At 38.9% G+C, this 25058-nt stretch overlaps 3 protein-coding genes across 4 annotated transcripts in view; all 3 read left to right on the forward strand.

Annotated features, from left to right (window-relative positions):
• Positions 1-17114, forward strand: part of LOC102292284 (transient receptor potential cation channel subfamily M member 4) — a 123925-nt gene extending 106811 nt beyond the window's left edge. The window contains exons 21-27 of the mRNA XM_042226036.1: positions 12864-12996; positions 13091-13271; positions 13458-13617; positions 13717-13898; positions 14251-14383; positions 14469-14532; positions 15402-17114. Coding sequence (XP_042081970.1) covers positions 12864-12996; positions 13091-13271; positions 13458-13617; positions 13717-13898; positions 14251-14383; positions 14469-14532; positions 15402-15515 — 967 coding nt within the window. The 3' untranslated portion in view covers positions 15516-17114. The remainder of the gene's footprint in view (positions 1-12863; positions 12997-13090; positions 13272-13457; positions 13618-13716; positions 13899-14250; positions 14384-14468; positions 14533-15401) is intronic.
• On the forward strand, positions 2899-12065 carry LOC102291977 (transient receptor potential cation channel subfamily M member 5). Its single transcript, XM_042226040.1, has 11 exons — positions 2899-3895; positions 3985-4106; positions 4228-4524; positions 4636-4737; positions 4848-4976; positions 10702-10831; positions 11001-11146; positions 11311-11423; positions 11499-11612; positions 11717-11756; positions 11848-12065. Exons 3-11 carry the CDS (start codon positions 4249-4251, stop codon positions 11941-11943), a joined length of 1146 nt encoding a protein of 381 aa, XP_042081974.1. The 5' UTR covers positions 2899-3895; positions 3985-4106; positions 4228-4248; the 3' UTR covers positions 11944-12065.
• A 789-nt stretch (positions 17115-17903) lies between the features above and the next one.
• LOC121815362 (sarcoplasmic reticulum histidine-rich calcium-binding protein-like) lies at positions 17904-25058 on the forward strand. 2 transcript variants are annotated; one of them, XM_042226042.1, is made up of 6 exons: positions 17904-19066; positions 21158-21276; positions 21439-21510; positions 21619-21673; positions 21756-21792; positions 21888-25058. In XM_042226042.1, the coding sequence occupies exons 1-6, from the start codon at positions 18286-18288 to the stop codon at positions 21907-21909; spliced, it is 1086 nt and encodes a 361-aa protein (XP_042081976.1). In that variant the 5' UTR covers positions 17904-18285; the 3' UTR covers positions 21910-25058. The 2 variants fall into 2 exon arrangements, with proteins under 2 accessions (XP_042081976.1, XP_042081977.1); XM_042226043.1 differs by lacking the exon at positions 21888-25058 and having other exon boundaries at positions 21756-21796.

The raw sequence follows: 25058 nt of genomic DNA on the forward strand, positions 1-25058 counted from the left end.
AGAGAGATATATTAGCTGTCCATAATCATATAATGCTTATATTTCATGGGCACTAATTTCAAATTAATAAGACTATGTGGACCTAATCTTTGAGTGCTCAAGGTCAGGTAAATGTATGCTAATTGTGATTCATCTGGATAATCTTGGGACCAAACTTTGCATCTCCAATAAAAACACACCAAAAGGATGTGCAAGTTTCAGGCCTTTAAGACACCGTGGAAACTGATCAAGGCCAGGAAGAAACACTGGAATAACTGGTTTCCTTCCTTTGCAGGGAAGCTTTCCTGCAAGGTACTATGTCCAAAACATATCACAGGACTCCTGCTCACTGGACAACAACTACCAGGCCTTCCTGCTGGTGGATGATGGGAGTGTGGGCCGCAGAGGAGGAGAGATGGGTTTCAGAGCCAGACTGGAGGAATACATTTCCCACCAGCGCACAGGCATATTAGGTGAGAGATGGCACTATAAAATAAAATATTATTTTAAGAATTATATAATACTTATTTTGACAGTGGTTGACCATTTATGAGCCTATCCTAGTTACTGTACAGGGCGTAACAGGTACACCCTGTACAGGTCACCAGTCTGTCACAAGGGCAGGGCTAGCACAAAGAGAACAATTTGGACTCACATTCACACTTTTGGGCAATTTCGAATCACCAGTTAGTCCTAACCCCACTAACTGCATGTCTGTGGACTGTGAAAGGAAACTGGAGCACCTAGAGAGAACCCATGCAAACATACAAATGCCACATAAGAAGGTCCCAGTCAGATGGTGGATTCAGACACAGGACCTTCTTACTTTAACGCAACATTGCTAACCACTGTGTTGCCAATGTTTAATCAAGTAAAAAAAAAAATCACAGGGTGCGCCATCTGTATCTTTGTTAGTTGCTGTGCCACTCATTAAGTTAGTAAAAACATTTTAAGATTGGAACGTGTTAAATTTGTATCTTTTAAAGGAAGTGGCAGCATTGACATCCCTGTCCTGTTTGTATGCTGATATCAGGGGAAGCAGACATGCTAAAGGTACAGTCTCTGCTTATATGTTGACTGATAATCACAAAACATGTTGCGACTTGATATTCAAATTGTGTAAATATTTCGTTCGTGGTTTTTGTAACGCCTGTCAGAGAATGGATCTCTCTCTGAAAAACTTCATCCCCTGGCTGGTTCTGGCTGGCTCAGGAGGCTTGGCTGATTTCCTGAGTGATGTCTTGGAGAACCTGTCTTCAGCTCCAGCTGTGCCGTCCTCTGGTGAAGGCAACAGTGAAGCTCTTAAAGCTCCCAAGGTGGATCTTAAAGACAGAGTGGCAGAACGGTTTAAGAAGCATTTTCCTTCAGAAACAGAGACTGACAAATTAGTTGAGCAGGTGAGTGCTGAGAACAGATGCACTGCATTTACTCTGCAGATGAGCTGGAGGAAACACTTTCTGTCTCCCCTTTTATTACACCTCGTTAATAACTATTACATATTAAGTAACAACCACTTAATATCCAAGTAATATCATGGTAGCAACTGTGGTTACAGTTGAGTAATAGTCCTGAAATTTACATGAAAAGCATAACGAACATAATAAATAACTGTGCCGTGAAAGAGGGTCTTCTAAACTCTTCTGCAAATCTAATGTATTCATATGACCATGGTATTAAAATGCCGCTTATTACATAGAAACTGCCACAGGTATTTCCTGGTAGTCATTACTATTCTTAAGGTTGTTTTAAAAGGTTATTAACTGGCTATTACAGGGTTCATTCGGGTGCTTGAAATCTTTACAATGCTTGAATTTTAATATTGTCTTTTCAGGGTTTGAAAGTGCTTGAATTTCAGATGTGGTGCTTAAAATTGCTTGAAAGTGTAACTGTATTTCATTCACCACAAATAACTATCTGATTGAATAGTTTTCTTATCACATAGAGAAATAAAATGAGTAAATTAACAATGCCTGGAGGTTGTCGTTTTAGTAATGATGTTTGATGGAAAACGACAATGGAGTTTGCGCTCTCCAGTCGCATGATAGGTGAGTCCTAGTGAATAATTTTCCAGTACGTTACACATGCTAATTTTTAAAATTATGATTATTATTTTGCTAGCTATCAAACTCGCTGGAGAAATGATTGAAATGCAATGAGTGTGATGCAATACGGCAGCGCTATTATACAGTTAGTTATGACATGGTGATTTATGGTGTTTATATCTCTGTGTATTGGTGCAGCTTTTTCAGGTATTAACTCGGTGCCTTTGGCAACACCTAGGGGGAAATAATGGTAATATTATCCATTTGGGCACAAAGAATAGACACATTTTTTGTGCTACCGAAGTTCCCCGGCTTTCATTCAAAATCTGTTTATTGTGAGCACCTACACAATAAACACCATAAACATTGTAAATGGCTTCAAGCTCACGCTGAGGCCTGAAGATGACTATCAGCCACTGAGACATGAGACACATGTATGTGTTTTTGTATATAAATGTTTCACATAAGAAAGAAGCATCAATATCTGATAAGAAGAGTTAATAATTTGGCTTGCTGTGTATTATTTTTGTGGTGTTCTTGTTTTGTTTTTTTCAACAGTAGGTGAATATCTCTAACAAGTTGATTTGTTTACATTTGCACATCTTAATTTTTTAAGTGAAATGTGTGTTTTGAGTTTATACACTGCATTCATATTAGTCAACCTGTTTTAACAAAGGAGGAATAAAGGTGTTTAAGTCAACCTAGGGTGATTTCTTTTTATTTTCACATGGTCTTACTGAGGTGATGCGAAGTGAAACATGTTTTTGGTAATGTGCTGGAAAAACTTGTGTTTATGTGTTATTAAATAAAAACAGACAGCTTTGCATTTTACAGCTCTGTTTTCTGCTTATTATCCAAAAACTACCAGATATATTGCCAGGTAATGACCACATGTCTGGAAGTTAGTTTTAATAGGTTATTTATATGTTATTAAGTAGAAACAGGCAGTTTTGCATTTTGCAGCTCTGTTTCCTGATCCACTACCAGAGGTAATAACAGAACTGAGCCACTTACCAAGCAGCTCCTATATAATGATGTCAATAATTGTATAACCTTAATCTAAATTGCAATAGTGTAAGTATAGTTGTGCTGAAAATAGATAAATCTATTATTGTTGAATGTGAATCAAAAAAGTGACATTATAGGTGAAAATAAAGGAACTGTGGTCAAAGTGGAGCAAAAAGACTCTTCTGAATGGGTTTAGAGCATCAAGAAAAGTGTGTTTTTATAAAAGTTCTAAAAATTGTTTGCTTTCAATCAAACATGAATAAAAACAATAAAATCATACCCCAGTATGACCAGGGAGGAATACAAAAATAGAATAAATATCAAAACCTGTATTTAAAAAATCCAGAACTGTTTGCCAACTGAAGAAGCAAAATCTCCACAAGCTCACAGCTTGCCAAAATAGCATAGCAAGTATAATAAATCCTAGTCCTAAAGTCTGGTCAAAAGTTGCAATGGGCAGGCAGCATTATCACACATGAAGAAATCTCTACCGTTTCACTCTCCAGATGCTGAACTCTGGAGGTAACCCATTTTGGCATGTGTGTTAGTTATTTATGGTTAGATTTTTTTGTTTGTTTGTTTGTTTTGCTCTGCTCTGCTTTGAAATCATTAGCCAGAAAAGTTACAGAGAGTGCATAAAACTGACTGACATGAGAGATGCTTTCAAGCAGGTGCTATAACATCTGTGGAATGTACTTCATCTCCTACATCTTTTCCCTGTCATCTTGCAACTGTTTTCCAACATTCCTGTTTCCTTTTCCAGGCTTTTAGAATTTACCAGAATAGAGGTTTGATTACGGTGTACCACGGAGAGCATGAGAGTCCAAATGACTTTGACACTGTCCTGCTTAAAACACTTGTGGGAGGTATGTATAAGTAGACCATAATTATACATCATAACAGCTGCAACCCCTTTTTATCCTTAATTAAATTATTTTGTATTTGTCTTTTTTAGCAAGTAAGCAGCGCGCATTAGTTGAGGCAAACCCTTATAGTGATGAGCTGAAGTTAGCAGTAACGTGGAATAGGGTTGACATTGCCAAGAGTGAACTCTTCAATGGCGACATCCAGTGGAAGGTGAGGAGGGGAACAGATGTGTAATATCAAGTTTGACAGATAAGTCAGTTTAAATGTGATTATTTGGCATTATAAATATTGACCTGCTTTAAAACATGATCTCCTTCCTCCAATTAAACAGTACGAAGATTTGGAAGACTCAATGACAGATGCGCTGATCAATGACAAGCCCCAGTTTGTTCGGCTTTTCACTGAAAATGGTTTGAACATTGTGGACTACTTAACCTATGGAAAGCTGGAAAGCCTCTATCGCTCTGTGCCAGATGGGAGCTTACTATATCAGCTGCTACAGCGCTGCCTAGCAGAGCGGCTGGCAATGGCGGAGCGTCACTCACCATCAGAACAACAGAATTCATCCTCAAAAGTGGCAGCAGATAACAATCAGAGCAGACCAAGGAGGGAGTTTACCCTGTTTGAGGTGAGTTTTCTAATCTAATACGAGGTTATGCTCAAGCAGATCCAGAAAGAATGTGAAACAATTCCAAAAACATATCCTTGTGCTTACTGTTCCATCCACCTGTTTCCTCAGGTGTCAGGGGTCCTGAAACACTTAATGGGTGATGCCTGCCAGCCTTTCTACTATAAAGCTTTAGGCTTACAGTCATCTTCATTCAAAAGGACAGCCATGAAGGTATTCTGAACTTTTTAGAATAAGCAGGCAGTGTACTTGTAGTGACAGTATCTCTCTTTTACATTTGACCTGATAATAGGTATTTTTATTCTTTTTTTTATTCATCCCAGCGTGCCACTAAGGTTCTGCATGGAGGTTCCAAATATCACCAGCAGCGTTGCCCCCATCCCTGGGCTTCACTCTTCCTCTGGGCTGTACTGCAGAACCGCAGTGAGATGGCCCTTTTCTTCTGGGAGATGGTATAGGCTCTGAGACAAACTTCAAGAAGTATTTTACTTGGGGGGGGGAGATAATTTTTGAGCCCCCTGCTGAAGTTGTAAATTTGCTCACTTCCCAAAAAAATTAACACTCTTTACTTTTTAGGGTGCCGCATTTTTGGGCTAAAAGGTGCACTTACAATCCCTTAATTTTCTCAAAAATCGATAGTGTGCCCTGTAATCCACTGCGCCTTATGTATGAATTCTGGTTGTTCTTACTGACCTTGAACCAATTTTATGTGGCACACGGTGCTCAAAAATCTGTCAAAAATGTTTTAGTGTGACTTTGGTGCTACGAAGCTGCACCGCTTAATGGATTGTCGGAACATTATGGCTACCGTAGTCTGGAGCCTCGTGGAATAATCTGGGTTCAAACTCCGCTTCAGGTCCCAAAGTCAAACGAACACTGCAGCATCACTGAGAGTTAAAAACTGTCTAAATTCTTTCATGTTTAATAGAATGATCAGTGTTGCTGCTTTAACAGTTAAGTTTAACATTCAGACATCCATGAAAGCAGAAATTATTCAATTTAACGGAGTTAGCAATTAGCAGGAGGTTAGCTCGCTAGTTTCCACCTAAACATGATATACTGTACCATGTTCTGACTTAGACACAGCTATGTTAGCATAACATAAACCCAGCGAAGCTGGAGGAAGAACGCTAACTTTTTTCCACTCGATAAAAGTTAACGTGAGGGTTCCGATGGCTTAGGACAAATGCAATCGCATGGCAGGATGCTGTAAGACCAAACTTCAGTCAGGAGAACAACTGAGCTAATCCATCCACAAGTTAGTTATCAATATACTGCTGCATGGGCTGGGCTGTAATTACATCTTAAGGTTTTAAAAACTGAGCTTTAAAATTATTAGCAGTAATAAAATAAAGTTTGTCCCGAACCTTCGGGAACCCTAACGTTAACTTTTATTGAGTGGAACAAAGTTAGCGTTCATTCTCCAACTTCACTGTTTATATTATACTAACATAGCTGTGTCGCTAGCGTTCACGTAGCACATCATTATATATAGCTAGCCAAACTTCAGTAACCCTACAAATGTCACTGCTGTTTACTTTCCTGTCTTCATTTATGTTGGAAGTGATAGCAGAGCTGTACGTCTTAATTTGTTTCAGAAATCCCTCAGTCAGAACCTGGTATATTATATTTAGATGGAAACTAGCGAGCTAACTTCTAACTCTAACTTAATTGTTACCTGGTAAAGCAGCAACACTGATCATCCTATTAAAGATGAAAGGATTTAGACAGTTTTTAACTCTCATTGATGCCGCAGTGATCGTTGGACTTAGGGACCTGCAACAGAGTTTGGGACCAGGCACGGCTAATGATGTCAGACTTAAAGACTGGATAGTAACAGCTGTTGGTGCCATTATTATTTTTTTTTTAAAAGAAAGAAACAAAATGACTGTAATCTGTCCTTGGTATCGCTCCATGCAAAATCTACTCTATGGGTTGAAGATGATCATGAAAAGCCTAAAACTACACAGGAGGAGCTTGTTAATAATGTGAAGCCAGTTGGGATTAAAATCACCAATAACACTATTGAAAAGATGCTAGGCTATTATGGATTGAACTCTTGCAGCACCTGGAAGGTTCCAGCTCAATAAGGTGCTGTATAGACCTATATTAATTTAAAAGGGAACATCTAAATGATTCAAAGAAGGCTTGGAAGAAAGTGCTGCGGTCAGATAAAATCAAAAGCCATCTGATTTGAGCTTTGTTTCGAGGAAGAAAAATGCTGTTCATTGCCCAAAGAACACCATAACTACTAGTGGTGCAACGGATCACGGTTGATCCGAAATCCGAACCGATCCCACTCCATGGTTCGGTACGCACGTGATCCGAAGATTTGAAAAAGAAAAAAAAAGTATGTGTATGGTGGCGTGGTGGGTCTGTCAATCAGTAGTTATGGCCAGCGCTAGCGCTAGCATTTAAGCAGCCCTTTGCTGCCCAATCCGACCGGGCTAAAGCTATTACAAAAGCTATTGGGGTGTTTAGCTGCAGATGGGAGGCCGTATTCTGTTGTGCAAAACAAGGGGTTTAAACTGTGATGAACGTGCTTGAGCCACGCTATGATATCTCGTTGCGCGTCCACTTCAGTGTGACAAGATCGTTCCAAGCATGTATGAGCAGGAAAAGTTTAAAGTTATGGCTGAACTGTCCCAGGCATCTTCTGTTGCCTAACTACAAATGGGTGGACCTCCAGGGCAACGGAAAGCCACGTGACCGTGACCGCTCGTTATATCACAGCGGAGTGGTAGATACAAAGCCCTGTACTGCCCTATAGATTACATTGGTAAATGGTAAATGGCCTGCATTTGTATAGCGCTTTTCTAGTCCCTAAGGACCCCAAAGCGCTTCACACTACATTCAGTCATTCACACACTGGCGATGGCAAGCTACATTGTAGCCACAGCTGCCCTGGGGCGCACTGACAGAGGCGAGGCTGCCGGACACTGGCGCCACCGGGCCCTCTGACCACCACCAGTAGGCAAACACGGGGTTAGTATCTTGCCCAAGGATATTTGGCATGCAGCCAGGAGGCAGCCTGGGATCGAACCACCGACCTTCTGATTAGTGGCTGACCTGCTCTGCCACCTGAGCTACAGCCACCCTGTAGAATTACAGGGGTGGCTGTATAGACATTAGATTAGATGAACCTTTATTTATCCCTCGGGTGGGTTCCTCCGGGAAATTCAGTTTCCAGTAGCACAGCACCGACAGAAGTTGCAGAATGTGAGCAGAAATATACCATATATACACATATATAAATACAGAGTATACAAAAGGATAAATAGAATAAATAGGAATAAGAATACAAGGGAACGGCACATTTCAAGTATTGTGAGTCTATTACACCGTTGGATATTAACAAAAACTATTGCACAGTGAAAAGGCACTACAGCTTACTTGTTCCCCCCTCCTTTGTCCCCGTTTCCCCTCCCTCTCCCCTCCAGCGAGGAGTTAAACAGTTTAATGGCGTGTGGGACAAAGGACTTTTTAAGTCTGCTGGTCCTTGACTTTGGGAGAAGCAACCTGTCACTGAACAGACTCCTCTGGTTGTTTATGGCCGTGTGCAGAGGATGCAGAGGATGCCCAGCATGGTCCATAATGTCCATATTGCACCTTAATTTGTTTTTATATAAGTGCGTGGAATGAGTCTTCAGTTGAATGTTTTTTAATAGAAAAAATACTTGAGTAAGTAAATGGCGAGTCAAATTTTTGTCTTTTTTTTCTATTTTTGCTGATCCAAAAATTGATCCGATCCGTGACTTAAAACCGTGATCCGATCAGAACCGTGAGATTTTTGATCCTTTGCACCACTAATAACCACAGTTGAGCAGAGGGGAGGAAACATTATGCTTTGAGGCTGTTTTGGGGCCCTAAATGACCTCCAGCTGACCACAAACTTCATGAGGGTGGCTCCAACATACTCCAGTGGCCCCTGCACTCTTGGTTGGCAACATGGCTTTTGCCATAGAATACCACTGGTGCCCTGCTTTTCACAGATGAGAGCAGGTGGTCTAAGGAGTCATATTTATGGAGGGATGCACAAACCTCTACAGGCTAGGCAGTAGGGTTGGGTGTTATGTAAAAAATTTCCAACCTACAATTGTCAATCAAATAATCGACAGTGTGAATTATATTCGCGCATGCACAGACTTTTTGATGGGCGGAGCAATGTAATCATGCATGGACTGATTTGCGTGCTTACAACACAGAAAAAGTCCAAACATGGGCGAACTAATTGCTAAAAAAAATATCAAGTCGCCAATTTGGGATTTCTTTGGCTTGACACCGGAAGAAAGAAGTAAACCTAATGATGTAACCAAAGCGATGTGCCGCTTGTGCAGACATAGTGTGAGCAAAGGACTCAAATACAACTAACTTGCATATGTTTTTTTTTTCTTTTTCTGAACATAGGCTACTGCCTTTCTTTCGTTATGTGTTTGAGTAAATGAATCGCTGCATTGGGCGCGCTCTGAGGAGGGTGCATTTGCTCGCAGATGAAAGAGGGAGCTGTTAAAACAGCGCTATTATTATTTTTTTTCTGTTGACTGCTTCCATTAGCTCCATCATTATTAGCAAACTTACTCATGGGCAAGTAAATAAATAAATCGCCCTTGTAAAAACGATCTGAACCATCGTCGATAATTGATATATTCACACTTACTGCACTTACTACCTTTTAGGGCTGCCACAAACGATTATTTTGATAGTCGACTAGTCACCGATTATTTTTGCGATTAGTCGACTAATCAGATCATCATTCATTGGAGTAAAACGTACAGCTTATTGCACCAGCAGCATCTGCTCTTATATAACTATCATTAGCTTACAGCTTTGAAGTGTTTAAGGTATGTGCTAACTAAACATAAAGACAAGATGATAGTTTATTAAATTTTAATGAAATTTGTAGATTGTTTCTTGGTGGCGTTTAATAAACTCAGCCGTCTGCTCTTTGCTCCCTAAAATATAACAGGACAATGGAGTAAATTTTCTACCATCTCATACTTCTGTTTAATCAGTTTCTGTTTGATGTTTATTCAGCTGTGTGAAAACTATAACTTTAATCTCAGCCAAACCGATTTACTCAGGAACAAATAAAACACTGAAAAAAGCCAAACAATAACATTTTTAAGTTATCTAAGTGACTTATATATCATGTTTAACCTGAGTAGCAAAGACGCGGGGGTTTGAAAATGATTTGCCAAGAGTTCGCTGTTCTCACCGGCTCTAGTGAGCCTTGAACCCCGGCTAGCTATCAAGCTGGTGGGTAACAGACGTCTCCGAAAACGTCAGAGCGCTTTTGCAAATATGTGATGTCTTAATAAACTGAAAATATCTTAAAAGTTTATTTTGTGACCCAGAAAGAATAATTAGGGTAATATTTAAACTAAGTAGCTGCCGCCATTATTGGAAACTGGGCCGCGCTATGAATTCTGGGATATGCTGGGCCATGAAGGATACACCTGACCTGATTCCCTTCCGCTACAGATCGGGTAGTGACACTTTCAAATCTGGGGAAATGAAGGACGCATTTTTCGGCCGCATTTGGAAGCATCTTTGAATTTGGACAGCCTTCATCGCGATGCTGTAACGTAATCGGCCTACAAATGCGGCCTCCGAAGGATGCGGACCCTGAATTTGGACACAGCTACGATCTTGGGGACTGCTTCTTCTTCTTCTTTGGGGTGTAACGGCAGCTTACACTCTTGAATCCTACTTATTCCTGCGTCTTTCAGGATCTTGCAAAGCTTCAAACGACGCGTCGACTATTTAATACGTCGTCAACGATTTTGATAGTCGCCGTAATCATGACTAGTTGACTAATCGTGACAGCCCTACTACCTTTAGGTATTGGGATGATATCCTTGGACTCATTATCAGATGTTATGCTGGTGCAGTGGATAATATGGTGATTATAAACTGGCAGTTACTGGAGGATGAAGGAATTGATACCACTGAGTGGTCCCCATGCTAACCTAGGATCCTGTCTCCCTGGACACATTTTCTTTAAATTCAGTTAATAATTTTAATTTCCATCAAACATTTTAGCGTCCTTTCATTCCTAACACATTACTCAGTCCAAATCAATACAGATATGAGTTTTTCCCTATTGAAATCTAATGAGTTTTCAAAGTGTTCCTCTAAGAAAAACAATCAGAAAATATATAATTGCTTGCTTTCCAGGCAGGTGAGGCAGTCCTGAGTGCTCTTGGTGGCTGTAAGATACTCAGAGAACTGTCCAAACGGGAGGATGAGACTGAAACCAAACTCTCCATGAAAGAACTGGCCCAGAAGTTTGAGAACCTGGCTCATGGTGAGACAATAACTACAACTGTCTGCTACTGTTGATGTTATAATAATTAGATATTTCAAAACCATTTCACAAAGAGCCCTTTTATTTTTCCTTTTAAAAGCTTATGTAACACAATAATAACAAACCTATCTAACTCTTTGTCATGTGTCTTGTGTCTACTTTACGTCAGATATTTTCAGCTCTTGCTATCGCAGTGATGAAAACCGCTCTTTCAGCCTGCTGATTAGAAAGTCTCCTGTCTGGGGTCACAGCACCTGTCTTCAGATGGGTGTGAGCTCTGATGCTCGGCGTTTCTTCAGTAATGATGGTGTACAGGTGTGTCTTATCTTTAATTCATGTTGTTGTCATGATTTCAAAGATGAATCAGATGAATTTTACAAAGGAAATATAGCATGATATTTGTAAAATAACACAACACTTCATGTTGAGCCGGTGAGCTGCTGTTGATGGATAAGGACTGCTTTTCTGTGCTCTTCCAGTCTCTGTTGTCCCAGATCTGGTGGGGTGATATGAAGAGGAACACAGAGATCTGGAAGCTTCTGCTCGTGTTCTTCTGCCCCATCCTCTGCTACACCAACCTCATCTCTTTCAGGTAAAATTTTTAATTTAAGGTTTGTAAATTATTTTTTAATATTTTTTTAAACATTTGCCACTTTTTCCCCCGCAGGAATCAATACGATCAACAAGAGGAAGAGAGGATGCTTTTTGCGGATGAGCTGGATCAGGACACTGACAGTCACTATGGGAACACTGTCTTCTCTTTCTCTGACATCAAGCAGCAGTAATATTTCTACCTGCACTCTACAGTATTAATCTGTAAAACATCAGTTTGTTATTTATTTGCATTAGTCTACTAATTTACTTTAAAATGTTTTCTTACACCAGTGAAGTTGACTCAGACGTTAAAAGAGTGATGCCATTAAAGGTGAGTCCTGTTCAAAGAGTCATCTGATTCTTGCTCCATATGCTGTCATTTTTAGTCACCTGCTTATCTATGTTTATAATCTTTGATACAGGCGTACCCCAACGACTGCCACAAAGTCCGTTCACAGTGTCACGCTGGCGTCAGTTCTGGTTTGCACCAGTCACCTCATTTCTGGGCAACGTCCTGATGTACTTCCTGTTTCTCTTGCTTTTCGCCTACGTGCTGTTGGTGGATTTCAAGCCCCCACCCCCCTCAGGTCCAGCTGCCACTGAGTGTGTGTTGTACTTCTGGGTATTCACCCTCGTTTGTGAGGAGATCCGACAGGTGAGTGAAGAGAGACATCATTACTTAGAACTTTAGTTCGCAAATATGTTTAACTGTATAAATGTCAAGTGAACAATGAATGCATAATATGCACCTAATTAAATACTTTTTTTAATTGCACATAGTAGAAAGAGACAATATGTGTGTCATTGGAACACAGTGGTTAACATGCTGTCGTCTCACAAGCATTAAATTGAAGATGGACACAAAAATAAATAAACAAAATTAATACGCTTCAAGGTGCATGTATAGGCAGGTATATAAAAACTATTATCATACTAAAGTATGTTGATAGTTTTTATTATTGTAGTTTTTGTTTTCTGACGATCTGTTAAGTTTATTTTTTTTTCATCTTCTTCAAGACGCTTTTTTTGGGGACGACCTGGAGTCAAAGTTTCAGACTGTACATTCAGGATGTGTGGAATAAATGTGATCTCACTGCCATCAGCCTGTTTATTGTCGGACTGATTTGCAGGTATGGACAAGATATAAAAATGATATCTTAATCTTAGATTGCCCATCAAAAACTTTTCACAACACTACATACAGTTTAGTTTGTCATTGCATGATTGTAACATTTATGAAATCACAGTATTTGTTTTTTTGGTACTTGTTTGGCTTCTTAAGTGTGTCTCAAATAATTTTTTTAATACTTAGTTTTTAGTCACTTAAATTTAAAACATTTCCTCAGTTAACAACCAAATGTCACTGGTTAATTTACAGGTTTGCCACCAGGTGGTGCTGCTGCCTCACTGATTCAGTGATGCTGTGCTTGTGTTTCAGGATGTTTCACCGGTCACATGAATTTGGACGGGATGTCCTGTGTTTGGACTACATGGTCTTCACACTTCGCCTCATTCACATTTTTGCCATTCACAAGCAGCTGGGACCAAAACTCATCATTGTAGGAAATATGGTGAGAAAGTTACCATCAGTTGGAATTATACCAGGAATATGTGTTTAATAATACAATGTGAGCAACAACATGACAATTTCCTCCTCTTGTTTAGATGAAGGATGTCTTCTTCTTCCTCTTCTTCCTGGGCGTGTGGGTTTTGGCGTACGGAGTTGCCAATCAGGCTCTGATCTACAACTATGATCCAAATCCAAATCGCATTTTTCTGAGAGTTTTCTACATGCCATACTTGCACATCTTTGGATACGGCTCTTCCATCGAGGAAGAGATGGATGGTACATGTGTTTGTGCAATTTGCATGAAAATAAGAAAATTGTTATTACACTGAAATCAGTTTTAAAATGCTGCTTTTTTCTACTGCAGGTTTTTAAAATTCATCACAGCAATTAGAAATTTAGTTATTTTTTTATTATTGTAACCCTTATTTGAACCTTTCTCCTTTTATCTCTATTTTGTGACAGTGGGACGGGAACTAAACTGCACAGACAATGTGACTTTGATTGAGAGCGGTGAAGAGCCGTGTAGAAATCAGGATAGTAACTGGCTGGTAGTGATTCTGCTAGTCGTATATCTCTTGGTCACCAACATCCTGCTCATCAACCTAGTCATTGCCATGTTTAGGTAAAGAACCAGTCTGTCATTATGTTTCTCTGACTGCATTCACAAACTGTGAATGGTTTGACTTGACTCAGTGGCTCTGATCTGCTTGTATCCACACAGCTACACTTTCTCTGAAGTGCAGGAAGACAGTGACACCTACTGGAAGTTCCAGCGTTACAACCTGATTGTCGAGTATCACTCCCGTCCTTCTTTGGCTCCGCCTTTCATTATCCTCTCACACATCAAAGTCTTTATCAAGAGGGTCATCCACAAAGTGCCCTCTGTAAAGATTCACCACTTTGGTCAGTATTGGATCAGGAGTCTTAGTTCACAATAATACAATAAATGTATTAATTTAATAAAGTTATTGCTTTATTATATTGAAATAATAAGTGTAACAGGTGAGAAAGCCACAGTTGATTGGAATTGGATACTTTGTTAAATATCTTCCAGTTGTTGTTGTTCACAAATTAGTTTTTATGGGGTTTTTTGATCAGTTGCTGCCATGTTGTCACTAAGTTACTCACTAAAAATTGCACTGTCTAAATGAGAATGGGCTCTTTGTTTATTTGCAAACTGACCTCAGCTTAGCACCGATGTAAACAAACAGTGAGTTGAAAGGTAATCAATTCAAACCTTTGTCTTTTCTATTAGTGTTAGACTTGGAAGCAAAGGCAGCGAACAGATTATCAACATGGGAAACGATTCAGAAGGAAGACTTCCTGACTGCTCGAAACAAGATCCAGAAAAGCAGCGACTCAGAAAGGCTCAAACGGATGTCTGCAAAGTGAGCAAAGCATCCTGCTCCACTGTAGCAGCAAAATGAAATTGTGACTCCATCATTCTGAAGAATGTTTATTTTTTTGATATAGGGTAGATGATGTGCTTAAACGTCTGACTGAAAGCAAAGAGTTTGAACACAGACTACAGGCTCAGGTAAAACAGAAGCATTTTTCTGAAGCTCTGACTTTGTCATTTAATACCCTTTGACTCATTCCTCATACATATGTAGAAATGCTGTGAAAGAGCATGTCTGCACAGTCAAAGTATTTTATATAGAGATTAGGGAGTATAATGACAGAAAGATGGAACATGGGGGAAAACACCTACTATAAAGCAGAAAGGCAGTTTAAGTTGGGTTTATGTAAAGTTGTTTGCTGGCTGAGGTCAGCGATAATGTGGGTGATGGTAAGTAATGCATATTTAATATTTTGGAGAAAAAAACAGCCAATAGTTTTGGTTGCACATTAATTAGAGTGTTAGAAAGTGACAAATTGTGGTCTTGTAGAAATGAAAGGTGAGTTTTAGTTTTAGTTGGTAGGTGGATTTTGGTCACTAGATGGAGCCAGGCAAGCTGTCTCTATTTCATCTGTCTTTGAACTAAGCTAAGCTAGGCTTTGCTGCCCTCATGTGTGTCTTTGATGATGCAGTTTCCTTATTCAAGATGATTTTCTCCAGTAGGAGACAAAACACCTTTAAGCACAAAAACATTTTTACTCTCTGAGCTTTTCAATTATTAAAATAGTACTTTATGTTAATGCTCAAATGGGACTACATAATATTTATTTGATATAAATACTGAAATTAAACAGATTATTTCAATCTGTTTTGTGTGTTGTTATAGACACAAAGACAAGACATGCAATGAACAGAAAGCTTGAACACATATATCTCTGCCATTATTCATTATTGATATCAATAAAAAATAAGTCATCCTTTTCTCACTTGGTTTTCATTTAGATTTAAGAATAACTATTCTATTCTGGACTTTTATGATATTCTGATATTCTGCTCTTTCTTCTCAGATGGAGCAATACTCAACTGTCCTCAACTGGGTTGTGGATACTTTAGCACAAGGAAGTACAGTCAAACCTCCTCGTGCCCTGCCTGTGTTACGAGGTACTTCCCAGAACTTATGAAATCAGTTTTGCTTACAAAACAGCCTGCATGTTAAAAAAGTCACACTGCTTTCACTCGGGTTATTGCAGTAAGTAAGCAGATAACATGTCATCTTCACTGCTTTAGTTTTAAAAGTGCTTACTAAATCTTTTACATTGTAGTCGGATTTTCTGTGATGTTGTCTATCAGGGGTCATATTGAGAGCACGTTAATACTTTTTTTTTGCTCCGTTACACTGCAAATATGGGCCGTATTTTTATGTCTGCATTATTGTTTTCTATTTAATCAAGTTTTTATGCAGTATAATACATTTATTTTTAATATGACAACAAAGGAATTTGTTGCTGAGAGTTTGGTTAAAAAAAGCCTGCCACAATTCATGTGGTATGCCTTTTGGACAAATGAGACCAAAGTATTGATATTTGGATTATTTAAATAATTTCAGAGATTTTTTTATTAGATCATTATCTAGTTATTATGTCCTTGTAGAGAAATTCTTAGAAGTGAATGATGTATGCCTGTTACACGTGGCTGCACTATACAAAAAAGGTTCCTTGTCTTGTCTAATTCTTGGCACAAAATCAAAGTGCAGAGTGAGCAAATACATTCCAGACAGTCAGGCCTGTCTGGTTTCATAACGTAGTAGGTAACTTGTAGGTAAGAAAAGAAACCAAGGGTAAAATCTAGGTTTCTTTCGAATTCTCGTTTTATGCAGATGACACAGTTATCTATTGTTCATCTACTTGATTAGTACAAACACTTGAATTTCTTGAGGCAGTCTTAGATGTTGTTCAGTCTCATTAAACTTACTTTGTTTCATTTTCTTTTCCCTTTCCTTCCCTTTTTGCATTACTGTGATCTGCTCCTTTTAAACATACCAGGGCAGCACCTAAAGAGGCTGTATACTGTTTGTTATTGTGCTTTATGTTTTATCACTAGTTGCGAAAATGATGTACATCACTGTTCTCTGTATGCTGCTGCTAAGTGCTCATTTCTGAATATCCCCATCTCTGTATATAATTGTTTTTTAATCTAAAAATGTCTGGTCGAGGGCACCAGTTTAGGTCACTGAGATGAGCAGGTGACCATATGCCATATGGCTGAGAGCACCTGGCCTGGGATCAAATCTGACCCGCAGCACTTTGCCACATGTCTTCCCCTTACTCTGCTTTCCTATAACTCTTCACTGCACCTGTCTAATAAAGCCAGAAAAAAGCCATGTGTCTGTATATGTAAAAACCACAACCAGTCTACGCTTTCACAATATTATACAAATGTTTGTCTCCAGGGTCAGAATGGAGTTGTGAATAGACATTTTAAAATATCCTGTCCCCTTTGTGCTGCAGTAATCTACATAAGAAGTTCAGACTGCACAACTGATTATCAGACTCATGATGGGGGAGTTTAAGTCCATTTTAAAAAGTGTGAGAAGTGTGAGCTCTTTCGGCCAGTTTGACTGCTTTTATTACCACTCTTGTAATAATGTTTGCTTTTTGTGTTCACCTGTCTGGACTGGACTGCATTGGCTTTTTCTTTGTGTATTTGCTGAAACTTCGTCTCCGCTCTTTGCCAGGTGTGTCTTTAAAAACAGATTTAAATCTCAATGAGATTTGAATGAATAAAGAATAATAATAAAAATACTTTTGAATGTGATCATTTTAGTAAACTTGATGAAAGAACCTATCATTTGTCATTAATAAATACATTTTAATTCTGTGCACAATGTGGGATTGTAATAGTTGGATCTACTATGCACATAAGTATCATGGATAGTGTTAAAGAAGCATGCTGGTGCTGAGTTTCAGTCTGCCATGGCTCCATTGAAGGTCACATAGTGGAACAAGCCATTGAAGGAGCCTTCACTGTAAATAGCTGCGTCACCTGTCAATAACCGGAGGAGGAGCAACTCACACTGAGAGGCACTGTCATCGCTTTCAGCCTGGCTGCTCTCTGCAGTATTGTAGCTGACTGTGCCACTGTGAGTGTGGACTTTATAACACTGTTCTCCTCCTGCTGGCTCCAAAGTAAAAAAAAACACACACACACAAGAAGCCTAAAAAAAATGCTATTTTTGGGAAGTAAGCATATGTTCAAAGTGCTTTCCTCTCCATTTCCTTGCATGTACATGCACGTCTGCATGATCCTTACGTATTCTCATTTGCTTCAGCAGTGGCAAGAAGAAATTAATTTTGCTGTGTACACTAAAGTAAATAGCAGATACTGAGAAGAATATTCCAAAAATGTGCGAACCATTAATCTAAAAAACCCACACATAGTACATTTATCAAAGTTCTGCTTCTTTCCTGAATAGTTTGGGAGCTATGACTACAAAAGCTGTGTATAGAACCATAACTTTATCTTCAAATTATTTAATTGTTGTAATTTCTAATAAGAAAAAAAAATCTTATTTTTGCCCCCCTCCTGCAGTTCAGTAGCCCCCTCCCCCATCCACCAAATGCATACACTCACCTCTCTAATGCTCTGTGTTAAGGGCATCAGGAGCATTCTTCCTCGCCATGTGCCTCTGTCACTCAAGTACACACAGCCACACACAGTCGTGTTTCCACTGTGTCCTCTGTGTTCCCAGCACAAGCCTGGCACTCTGCTCTCTGTGAGCACACTTCTTTTCAAACCGTCTCTCGGGAGTCTGGGAAAAAGACCTGAACACTGCCTAAATCTGCTGCGCCTTAGCAGCTTTTTGTCTTCCATCAACTGTTTTGGTTTTTGGTGGAAGAATAGAGTAACAAGAATAAGACAGTCTTCAAATTCCAAAGCTGCATTTCTCCCAAGATGGCACCTGTAAAATTTTGGGTGGTAGGTCTCCTGCTTGTGCTGCTGTGCTCATCCCAGGTCCCTTTCTCTGTTATTGTAAGTGCGCAAGACTTGAACGAACTGGAGGAAAGCCTCCATGATAGAAATGCTAAGGAGGCTGAAGAAAGTGAAACGGCTGAGGTTGGTGAGGGGAATGAAGAAAAAGATGAAGACTCAGATGATGATGATGATGAGGTAGAGACTGATGAAAAGGTGGAAGAAGAACAGGAGGATGAGAAGGAGACAGCAGAGGAGGAAGATGACAATGCTGATAATGAGGAAGAAGATAATTCTCAGGAGAATGGGGATGTTGAGAAGGAAGAAGAAGGTGAGGCTTCAGATGAGGGTGATGCAGAAAAGGAAGAATATGAAGCAGAGGAGGATGAAGAAGGTGAGGCTTCAGATGAGGATGATGCAGAAAAGGAAGAATATGAAGAAGAATATGAAGCAGAGGAGGATGAAGAAGGTGAGGCTTCAGATGAGGATGATGCAGAAAAGGAAGAATATGAAGAAGAATATGAAGCAGAGGAGGATGAAGAAGGTGAGGCTTCAGATGAGGATGATGCAGAAGAGGTAGAATCTGAAGAAGAATATGCAGCAGAGGAGGATGAAGAGGAAGAGGTGGAGGCAGATGCAGATGAGGAGGAGGAAGTCCCAGCTAATAATGAGGAAGACGATGAGAAGGAAGCAAGGCAAGAGGGTGACGATGAAGAAACTCAAGGAGAGGATGTAGATGAGGATGACTCTGAAGATGAAGATGGTGAATCACACTTTAACAAAAAAACATGCACACATTTTGAAACATATTAATGGGTTAGCAAGATACTAAATGGTGCAGTATTTAAAGTTACAACAAATAATGAGATTTTTTGGAACCCCGTGAGTGACTCTGTACTCTACAGTAGCTCTCTGACATTGTTCAGCTTACTAGGGTTACTTTAGGAACACTGTCATACATATCAGTCCTAAAATGGACTGGATTATCTGTGCAACAGCAGGAAGGCAACAGTATCTAAACCATCTATTTTCTAGTGGCCAGTGTAGCTTTTGAGACTTCAAACAAGCACCAAACATTGAATACTTTGAGATTTGTCCAAAAGAGGGCGTTATAAAGGGATTTTTTTTTTTAATTTCAGTCATTGCTTCATGCTTGAAAAAAATGACAACAAATGATATTATGGAAAAACAGCACCTGTAGGAATTTTTGCTTTGTTTACAATAAATCTACTTAGACTATTTTGTAAAAACAAACATGTCACATGTGATAGGTTTGTAGCATAAACCTATTTGCTGGAATGTTAAGGACAATTCAACTACACAGCAAAAAGCATTAAACACCAAGTAGGCAAAGTTCTTCGTGTTACTCATATATGAGGGAGAGAACCACGACAAGCGCCGTTCCTTCGCTTGACCCCAGTCGGTCTCGTCCGCTCCCCCGTAACATTGCTCTTTTATTGAGGTTACATGAATATACATAGGTTCATTAACATATGACGTATACATACACACAAAGAGTACCTTGCCTGTGCATTGTGTATGTGTATGTGTGTGGAGTCAGTGTGTGACCCCATAAATGACTTCCAGACCTGCCGGTCTGGATGTCTGGCAGTTCATCTAAACAAAAGGTACTTAGACTAAAACTGACATAGCTACGTTTATCCTACCATAAAACAATAAGGGAAGGTATGCCCTCTCCCATGCTCCCAGGATGTGGGTGTGAATGCCTGAACACTCTGGAATGCACACCAAGCCTTTGCAGACTATTAAGGATCAAAGCTCTACCAACATGACATTGATTATAACACTCTAAGCATATATGAGTAGATATTTCTAAGCATAAATGACAATCAAAAATACAAATCTAACGACATGATGTTATGACAAAAATATAATACAAAAAAAGAGACCATCTGTGCCATAATATTGCATCAAGTAGAATTAAACATTAGACACGTAACTTGTAAATAAATGGCAGTAATCAGTACTCACTAGAAAAGGTCTTTTTGGATTGTGTGTTAGTACAGAGGCTCAAAAGGCCCAAAGTCACTGTACTCTCAGCGGTTAACTACAAAAAGGCTGAAAAAGTGATGAATGAAGTGGTAAATTACTCCCAAATGAATTGAAATCATTAGCACCAACACAACAATTTGGAAACCCATGTGAATACTTAGGTTTTGATACAGTGAACCAGGAACGCATTCACAGTCTTTCACTTGTTCAAAGGTCCCTGCAGGCCAGGAGAAACAACATTTTCTGGTCTGATGAAAACAGCATGTCTGGAGGAATGTCTGGAGGAAACTAGGCATTGCTCATCACCTGGCCAATACCATCACAGTGAAGCATGGCGGTGGTAGTGTCAGACAGTGGGGATGGTTTTGGTAGCAGGAACTGGCAGTTATTGTAGTAATTGTTGCAAAAGGTGTTAGTATTGAACAAAGGTTGTGAATACTTATGTAAAACTTATATAATTGTATTTTATTTTGGATGAATTTGCAAGAATTTCCTGCAAAATATTTTCAAGACATATAGGGTTATAATCATATATTTATTTAGACAATTTAATGTTCTACAAGATACAGTTGGCTCTATTCCACAGCGTGTCTTGTCCTGTCTTCCTCCGCTCACTCCCAACCGATCACTATATCTACCTCTCAATTTTCTTCCTGGTAGTTTTTTCCAGTCCACTGTCACCAAAGCACTTGCTCACAGAGGGTCATCTGATTATTGGGGTTTTCCCTGGTCCTTACAATATAAAGCACCATTGGGCAACTGTTGTTGTGATTTGGACGTATAAATAAAACTGAATTGAAATGATTAGAATACAGTTCCTGATTCTGTGAACCATTTACAGATGAGTCTGAAGGTAAAGACACAAAGGACAACCAAGGTGACTCAGATGAAGAGAAGGGAGCTGCTGACACTCCACAGTTCCACTCTGGATCGTTGTGTAGTGTTTGCTCCATTTGTGAGGTAAAAAAAACAAACAAAAACATGTAATGGAATTAACAGACTTTTTTGTGAATCTACCCAGTAATCACACATCATTATAAGTCCTGTGTTGTCGATTTGCCCTGACTATATACCATATGCACGACTAATCACTCTACGTTGTGGTTTCTTCCCATCTTGTAGCATTGCTCTACTAACTGTGCCAAGTGCCCGTGTGAAGAAGGAGATGTGTCTGATCACTGCGAGCACTGCCAAGTAAGCATCTTGACTTAAAAAGGATTATAACTGCTGTAATAATACACAGCACTTCATTTTGCCCTGTGCCTCTTTGCGTTAATCGGTTTTGTTTGTTTTGTTTTCCAGGGTTGCTCAACCTGCTACATTTGTCCCATTCTTTGTGACACAGTTTGCACACCGGGTAAGTGCTAGTTGTGATTCTGTGGGTGTACTGTTGTGTGTTCACAGATTTCATTAACTTTGGTTTGACTTAAATTTTGTAGGTGGTTTTGTTGATGAGCTGACTGGATCCCTTTTTCAGTAAGACTATTCACATTTAAAAACACAGAGATATTTTTAGATTCATTAGTGTTGTACTGCTGCCTTTAAACATAGTTTTCCTTTTGTTTCTGCAGGACTGTTGCCTCTCTGCTCTGAGCTCCCTGGGAATTATGTCCGTTTGCTTTAATGTGGAACTGCTCACCAGACTTCACCACATCCCACACAAGCTTTTTATGAATTTTGCAAACAAAAGCAAAGACTTATTTATGATTTAAATGATACTTAATTCTTTGTTGTAAGAAGAACAGAAAAAAGTCAGTGTGCACAATTTTTCCACACATGATTTCTTCTTTCACTCTTTCCCCCCACTTTTTTTTTTTGTCTTTTTATTATTTCTACCAAAGTCCCAAAATTTGATAAAGTCATCTTTTTACTTATGCCAAAAACATTATGTGATTGTAAGGTTTTGGAGTTTTTCTAACTGTAGGTTTAGGAATTTGGGAAATTATTCTTTTTTATTGTGAGAAAGGGCACAATTTAACATTTAGCTTCACAATTACATATCAAATTGAAAAACAAAAATAACTGTTCTGGTTTCAGAAATCCAGCTGGATCTAGAGACACAGTTTGTGCATGGTGTTAATGGAACACACACAGACACGCACACATGCACACAGACATATAGGAGCTTGTCATGAATCATGCAGACAAAAAAGATATATAATATATACATTACCAGTCAAACATTTGGACACACCTTCTCATTTAATGGTTTTTCTTTATATTCATGACTATTTATATTGTAGATTGTCACTGAAGGCATCAAAACTATAAAGGAACACATGGAATCATGAAGTAAACCAAGAAATGTGAAATAACTCAAAACATGTTTTATGTTTTAGGTTCTTCTAAACAGCCATGATTTGCTTTGATCACTGCTTTGCATATTCCTGGCATTCTCTCGATGAGCTTCATGAGGTCGTCACCTGAAATGGTGTTCCAACAGTCTTGAAGGAGTTCCCAGAGATGCTGAGCACTTGTTGGCCCTTTTGCCTTCACTCTATGGGAGTGGGACCAAAGAGCTCAAATTTGGACTCATCAGACCAAAGCACAGATTTCCAATGGTCAAATGTCCATTCCTTGTGTTACTTGGCCCAAACAAATCTCATCTGCCTGTTGCTTTTCCTTAGAAGTGATTTCTCAGCAGCTGTTTGATTCGCACAGTCTGCTCTGAACAGTAGATGTAGAGATTTGTCTGCTACTGGAACTCTGTGTGGTATTTATCTTGGCTCTAACCTGAGGTGCTGTTAACTTGCAATTTCTGAGGCTGGTGACTTGAATGAATGTATACTCAGCAGCATAGAGGACTCTTGGTCTTCCTTTCACGGGCCGTTTCTCATGTGAGCCAATTTCGTCGTAGCACTTGATTGATTTTACAATTACACTTGGGGATACATTCAAAGTTTTCTTGACTGACTGACCTTCAGTTGTTAAAGCAATGATGAACTGTTGTTTGTCTTTACTTAGCTGATTGTTTCCTGCCATAATTTGAATTCTAACAGTTGTCCAATAGAGCTGTCAGCTTTGTACCAATCTGACTCCTGCGCAACACAACTGATGGTCCCAATCTCATCAAGAAGGCAAGAATTTCCCCAAATGAAGCCTGACAAGGCACAGCTGTGAAGTCAGACCATTTCAGGTGACTTCATCATGAAGCTCATTAAGAGAATGCCAACGGTTTGCAGCGCTATCAACAAAGAAAAGGGTGGCTGCTTTCAGGAATCTAAAATAAAGGCATATTTAGAGTTGTATTTTTTTCTTTGCAACATAATTCCATATATCATGCTTTATATACTTGATAGGAATATGTGTGACTGCACTAGAGGAAAAAAGGACCATGAACATTATGACAAATTGCAATTTCTCATGTTGTGTCCTTTTTGAGTTCTCGTGCTTGCTTCCTGTTAGAGTACAATTTAATGCAAAACACTGTAAAAAGAACTGTTTTGCCATTATCCAATAAAACATTTAGTTCTTTTAATAAAAATGTGTTTAGCATGGTTGCTTTTTGCATCATCTGTATCCTTTAGCTTCTGCGATTTAACTGTTACAGTCTCTAAATGGTTCACAATAAATTGGGTTCAGAAACGGAAGTTGTGAGTTAAAGATTTTGTAAACAATAAAACCCGGAAGCCAGTAAAGCACCGGTGCAAATGTCAGATGTCATGACTTATATTTCTCAATAGGTAATTCAGGCACTTAGTCTTACATAACACACATAAAGGTATAAAAAACAGATTATCAAAAAGGAAAAATGGTCCAAATCAAAGTTCAAACTTGATACCAACATTTTAAAAATATTTTCCAACAAGTAAACATGCAAATGTGTCAATCAAACAGGGACTCTGTGATCCATGTCTTTTTTGTTAGCGGTTTGTTGTCTTTAAGATCAAACCAAAACAACTGTGCTTGTTTTGTCGACATACTGCCACAGACTAAGAGGCAGTACTTATTGTGACAAATGAACCAAAGTAAACAGGAAAAATTGATCTACTGTACTCAGAAGTAAACATCAGATGATTAAATAATATAATGTATTTTTATGTAAATTAGTAAGGTCAGGTGCGATCTTTCTGTGCTTCCCAACTACTTAAAAAATCTTTGTTCATTTGTCAGTGAATTGACAAAGAAAATAAGAAAAATAACAACCAACAAATTGTAAAAATCATGAACATTGTCATGTCAAGATCAAGTCTTTCACTGATCCGCACAATCATTTGTCTTAATAAACAATCATTGTCACTGTGTCAGTTTACTCCATACCTCGCCATCATCTTTAATGTTTTGGAAAAAGGTGTTGTGTGTTTGCTGTATTTCCGTTCTGCATAAACACAAAGAGAACTGGGCCTAACAAAGCATAGGGATGAGTGTGTGAGGACATGAAGGACAGAAACCCTTTTTGTGTAGATTCACTTACCAAAGTGATGTGTGTATACACAGTGGTTGACATTAAACATGACCAGGTAACAGGTCTGTGTGATAACAAATTGTAAATCTCTGTACCTTTACCTATCAATATTTTGTAATAAATTGACATATGAATGAAATTTGACAATTGGTTTTTAATAAATTTGTCACCACTTTTGGCTGACTAGTGTAAATACTGCGGTTTGTAGGAATCATGTCTTAATTTATTTGCTGATCTTAACATTTGTCAATGTTTTGTGTATAATAGTTTTATTTTATTCGATAATAGTTTGTGGATGGTCACATGATTGGGGTTGTATTGAATGCTAATAGGCACC

Source organism: Haplochromis burtoni, unplaced genomic scaffold (assembly GCF_018398535.1).
Source record: "Haplochromis burtoni strain Fernald_Lab_line unplaced genomic scaffold, NCSU_Asbu1 Contig_192, whole genome shotgun sequence".
NCBI classification, from domain to species: domain Eukaryota; kingdom Metazoa; phylum Chordata; class Actinopteri; order Cichliformes; family Cichlidae; genus Haplochromis; species Haplochromis burtoni.